The sequence below is a fragment of the Pteropus alecto genome, unplaced genomic scaffold, assembly GCF_000325575.1.
Source record: "Pteropus alecto unplaced genomic scaffold, ASM32557v1 scaffold30, whole genome shotgun sequence".
Lineage (NCBI taxonomy): Eukaryota > Metazoa > Chordata > Mammalia > Chiroptera > Pteropodidae > Pteropus > Pteropus alecto.
The window spans coordinates 234,506-240,026 of NW_006429782.1; the positions used below are offsets into that span (position 1 = coordinate 234,506).

The window sequence follows — 5,521 nt, forward strand, 5'->3', positions numbered from 1 at the left end:
GTGTTCTCGACTTCCCCAGAGAAGCAAATAAACCGTGTGAACAGCTCCGCGCCCTGGCGTTCTTGGATGTCCCTGGCGGGGAGGGCGCGGCCGGCCAGGGGGCGGGGCCTCCCGGCCTGCGGGGGACCATAAAGGGAGGCTGCGCAGGGCGGGGGACCCGACTCGTCCGGTCTACGGCCCCTGCACCCCGCGGGCTCGCCTGGCACTGCGGCAGGGGCGTCGCTGGAGTCCCACCTGCTGCACCTGAGCACATCCGAGCAGCACCAGGGCAGGTAAGGCCTGGAGGTCCCCGCTTCCCGTTTCCCGCGGAGCCCGCTGTGCTACATCGCCCCTCCCCCCTCCGGGCCGTTGACTGGGAGGCTGCCCCTTGCTGGGCTCTCAACTCCCCAAGGGATGGAAAGAGCCCCACAGACACCCCGAGTTCTGCAGGGAACCCAGTCTCTGAGGAACAGGTGAAGGTGCCCATGTTTCTGGGAGAAATCGCTGTCTGCTCGGGCCTCAGTTTGCCCATTGTTCCGTGGGCTTTGAACCCTGAGTGGGAGGCCACCCCATCCGCAGCAGGACAGTGGGGTCCGTGTCTCCACCGTGCCCACACGCCATCCCATGCAGTTTCTGCCTTTCGGGGCCTCAGTTTCCCTGTATAAGCAACACAGGGTGGTAAGTGTGGTGGACTCAGGTTCGAATCCCGGCCCTGCCATTAACACCGTCCACCCTCAGGCAGGACTTGAAGCTTGGTCAGGCCACGTCTGAGAAAGGGGACACAAAGGACCTACGGGTGTGGGGAGGAGTCAGCGAGGCCTTTAGTGGAGCTGGTCCGCGTTGCACAGTCGAGCTGTCATTCCGGGCTGGGCACCTCAGCCGGACCCATCTCGTCCCCATCTCGTCCCCGCATCTCAGGCAGCCCTGTGGGACTCGGGGCTGGGGGCCCATCTGATGGAAGAAGAGACTGCAGTTCAGGGGGGCCTCACAGCCAGCCAGGGGGCAGGACAGAGCCCCAGCCCGGGCGTGGAGGCTCAGCCCACTGTCCCATCTCCCGTGGACTGACCGCTGGGGCGGGGACCCGACTCCCCCGCAGACACAGGTCTCACAGCTCTCGCTGGTGCTCGGGCCTCAGCCAGGATTCAGGCAGGATGGGGAGGCCCAGTCGGAGCCCCGGCCTCTGTCAGGGGCCTGGGCCTGGCCCACCCACCACCATTTGCTGGAGCTTTTCACATCCTCAGTGGATCCTTTATGACCAAGTGGCCCGGGGAATTCTGCCAGATAGGTGATGGTCCCATTTCACAGAGGAACAAACAGAGGCTTGGAGAGGTTACGGAGATTCGAACCCAGGCCCAGCTGAACCCCCAGAGATGGGCCAGCCAGGCTTGTTCCAGAAAGGGGCTTTGGGGTCGTAGCCCCAAGGTGGCACCATGGGGGTCTGGGCCTCAGACCCCACCCCCACCCCAGCCTAGGAATGGGCAGCTGGTGCCTGGACTTGCCGTGTGACCCTGGGCGAGCGATGCCACACTCTGAGCAGTGGGGGGTGGCAGAGCCAGGCGGCAGCTCCAGCGAGGTGTTGGGGTGAGTGCGGCTAGGAGGGCTGGAGGCCTTGAGGGGCAGGGGCAGCGCGCAGCGGGCATGGAGCCCGCCCTCCGTCCTGCCTGGGTGTCGGCTTTCTCCCTCCTCCTCCGGACTCCTACCCCGAAGCCCAGGTGGGGCCATAGAGGAGGGGGCAGCACCTGCCTGCTCGGGTGGGGCCCTGTCTCCTGGCAACCTGTGGGCAGGGCAGGGCCCTGTGTGAGACCAGTGTGCCCTGCAGGAGCAGAGCCAGGTCGGAGGCTGCTGGGCCGGGAGCCGGCAGGTGAGGCTGAGTGCGCACGAAATTTGGGCAGGGTGGGTCCTGCGTAGGGTGAGGTCTGCTTTTGGCATGGAGTTCCTATGCCAGTTGGCACCAGCCAATAACCTGCGAGGCCCTCGGAGTGCCTCCCTCTTCGCCCCTTACCCCTTTGGGCCCAGCGAGGATCTCAGGGCCTGGCAGTGACCCCTACTCTGGCTCTGCTCGCCCAGGCTGGCTCTGAGGCCCTGAGGTCTGTTCTTCTTGACCTCCCCCACCCCCCAGGGAGCAAAGGGCAGGGCCTTGGACCTCGCCGGGGCCTTAGTCTGGGCCTGGACTTCCAGCCCCGAGATCTAGGAACCTTGAGCCCTGAGCTCCGAGGGCGGGGCCTGATCTGAGCTCCGAGGGAGGGGCCTGATTGGCACCCTTATGGCAAGAGGCCAGAGAGGCTTCTGGGAGGCTTCTGGAGACCCTGGAGGCTTCTGGGAAGCACTTAGCACCAGCCGGAGCCTTGCCTGGGCAGCAGCATGCGACACCCTGGGGGTTCGGCTCTGGGGAGTACACAGGGGAGGATGGGGGTGGGGCCGTCCATCCGTGCGGTGGCAGCGCAGGGCCCCGTCCCCCCTCAGAGGGGACGGCAGGGATCCCGTGGGGCTGGGGCAGAGACTTAGCCCTCTATGTGAAAGTGCTGGGGCTCTGCCCAGCCAGGGGCCCCAAGGACTGCAGCCCCGAGTGGCAGAGAAGGAGCCCCGGGAGCCCCTCCCTGCTGCGCGACCTGCCCCGTCCCAGCCTCAGCCTCTCCAGCAGGCCTTTGCCCCCAGGATGGGAGGGCAGGTGCGGTGATGAGGCAGCAGGTGCCATAAACCTGTTTCCGGGGGCCATCGACACAGTTTCAGTTTTGTGTTGATCTGGGAATGGGGTGGGGCTGGGGAGGAACAATCGGGGGACAGGGTGGGGGCTTCCTGGAGGAGGAGGCAATTGACTGGGAGTGAAGGGTTGGACTTCAGGACCTGTTGCTCTGTCATTCCTGGGTGACCGCGGATGAGCTACTTTCTCTCTCTGCGCCTTGGTTCCCTCTGCCGTGAACTGGGGACAAGAATGGTCGCAAGGTCTTATGAGGAGCAAATAAGGTGACGTGTGAGCTGAGACGTGCCCAAGGCCACAGGTGAGAGAGGCCCGGGGACCTTGAACCCGAGCCCCAGGCTGAACCCCTCCTGTTGGCCTTAGTGAGTCATCTGGGAGGATGGCCGAGGAGGAAGTGGTGCCCCCACCCTCGCCCCACCCAGCAGGAGACCCAACACCCTGGGGCGGGTGGATCTTTTCTCGGAGTTCATGTCTCACGGTGGCTTACAAATCAATCGAGGTGAGTGAATATCCAGCCTCTCACTGGGCAGACGCTCCTGCCTCCCCCCTGCCACACCTGCTCTCCCCAGGGATCCCCAGGCTGTGGGGACAGAGCTGGTGGCTCGGGTCTGGAGGGCAGGCCCAGACGGACAGCCAGGCCAGGCCCATGCTAAAGTAAGCCAACCCCCACCCCCCGAGCACTGGGGGGGAGTGGCGTTTGCAGAGACCACACCCAGTTCAGCCAGCCTTCATTAAGCACCTGCTGAATACCAACCAGCCTGAGATGCAGGAGGGGTGCTTGCTGTGGCCATTGGCAGAGAGAGTCCTGGGCTGGTGGCTTCAGGTGGGAGAAGACAGGCCTTGAAGCTTATTCTTCTTTTGAAGACGCGTCTACCTGCAGTAACTTTCAAGGAGACGGTGTCCGCGGGGGGCGCCGCAAGGTCCTCAGGAGAGTGGCTCAGCCCAGTGGGCTGGGATTTGTGGCCCAGGCCTGCTTGTTTTAGATATTGTTTTCCTAACTACAGTTTTGATACTGACACGTACAAAAGATTGGGTGACGCACAGTATGTTGGTTGTGACATTGTCCCCGTGATTCATTTTATGTTGTATGATGCGACTTCTCCAGTTTAGGGACGGGCCGTGTTTTTCTATCTAGAACCACATTTCGCTTTTACGAGCAAGTCGATGTAAAAAAGTAGCTCTAATGGAACCAGGGTCCAAGGCCAAGGTCAAGGGCTGCTTGAGGAGGTAGGAACAGCCCGCCTTCTTTTCCTCGGCTGTAAAACGGTCTGACATTTGGGTGCTGGGCTGAGCACACGAGAGATGCCCGGACGGTGGGCTCCAGTGGTGGGGGCAACCTGGAGGGCTCCCTGGAGGAGGCATTCTGTGGGCTGCAGCTAAGGAGGCTGTGAGGAGGCAGAAACCAGGAACGGGGTTCCTCCAGGCAGGGGGAGCTGCAGGGTGAGAGGGAGGGTCAGATTTGGGGCAGAATTGGGGGGTTTTGCTGATGCCAGACGGAGGCCTTGAGCATCTGGGGTGGGTAGTGAGAAGTGTGCCCTGGAGATGCCAGGAGTCACGGAGGTGTGAGAGCAGGTGTGTGACCTTCGAGAAGGCCTCCTAGTCATACTCAGCAGGAGCCCGGACACTGAGGTGGCCCCGGGGCACTGGGTTAGGGTGTCGCCCGGCCCTGCGGGACAACGTTCAAGGCGCTCCCCATCCTGGCCTGGATTTATGGCACCCAGGCAGGGGTTGCCTGGGACGGGACCAAGTGTCCTGCTGGACCAAGGTGCAGCAGAGAGAACCAGGATGCAGGATCCGGGAAGCTAAAGTCTCTGCCAGTTGCCCCCCGCTCTGGGCCTCAGTTTCCTCATTTGACATCCCTCGGCCGTCTGTGAGTGTCAGATAAAAACAATCAGTAAGAGAACTTCAGAATGCTGTGGCCCGGGGGAGAGGCAGGTGCGTGTGCTGGTGGGGGCCCCGGGAGGCTGCACTGCGGTTGCGATGGCTCAAGACGTGATGACCTCAGTGGAATAGGGGGGCTCTCCAAGGCAGGGTGTGCAGGCGAGGCAAGGGGGCACCTGCAAACGTCAGGCTCATGGTGCGAGTTGCTGGCACAGCGCCGGGGGGAGACTCCGGCGCGGCTAGATCCGGGAGCTCGAACAACATTTTTAGGATGTCGTGTTGGGGTTGGGGCTGCTCTTGAGCAGGCCGTGTCCACGAGGGGGCACGTACGGCCCCCAGCAGGTCTCAGTTTCATCCCACCAACCCGGCCAGCCTGGCAGGGAGATGGTACAACATCCACCCCGTTCACAGCCAAGTCCCAGGATTTCGTGTCATTGGCCGCGTTGAGTCATATGTCCAGCCCTGAACCAGTCTCACAGGCCAGGGACCCATCCCTGAACCAAGCACGGAGGCCACTTGGGCAGGACTTTGAGGGACTGGACATTGTACCTCTCCCCGAGTGCTCTGACCCGTGGCCGTCGTTCCTTCTCATCCTTCAGGAGCGGAGCGGTCTGCACCCCGGGAGCCCGAGGGGGGCTGAAGGCCCCGGATGATGGACCGAGTGACCAGATACCCCATCTTCAGCATCCCCCACTCAGCGGGCATGGGCCTCGATGAGGACACCAGCTACACGTTCGAGCTGGTGAACGCGGGGTCCTCGGCCAGCGGTGGGGGCCAGGACCAGCCTCAGGTGTGGGCCGCTGACCGCAAAGCCCAGCTGGACATGGTGAGGCCGGGGGCGCTCCACAGCCAGCCGGCCCTGCAGTCCCATCACGCCAAGGATGAGGAGATGAGGGTCTACCACCTGGACGCCAGGGACGCCCTACCCAGGCAGCCATGGGACCTGGAGCGGGAGCGCTGGGC

The 5,521-nt window shown here is 63.3% G+C and overlaps 1 protein-coding gene across 1 annotated transcript in view; it reads left to right on the top strand.

Annotated features, from left to right (window-relative positions):
• Positions 1–5,161: 5,161 nt before the first annotated feature.
• The window catches only part of MISP (mitotic spindle positioning), a 4,015-nt gene continuing 3,655 nt past the window's right edge, over positions 5,162–5,521 (top strand). Inside the window, 1 exon segment of the mRNA XM_025041794.1 lies at positions 5,162–5,520. Coding sequence (XP_024897562.1) covers positions 5,208–5,520 — 313 coding nt within the window. The 5' untranslated portion in view covers positions 5,162–5,207.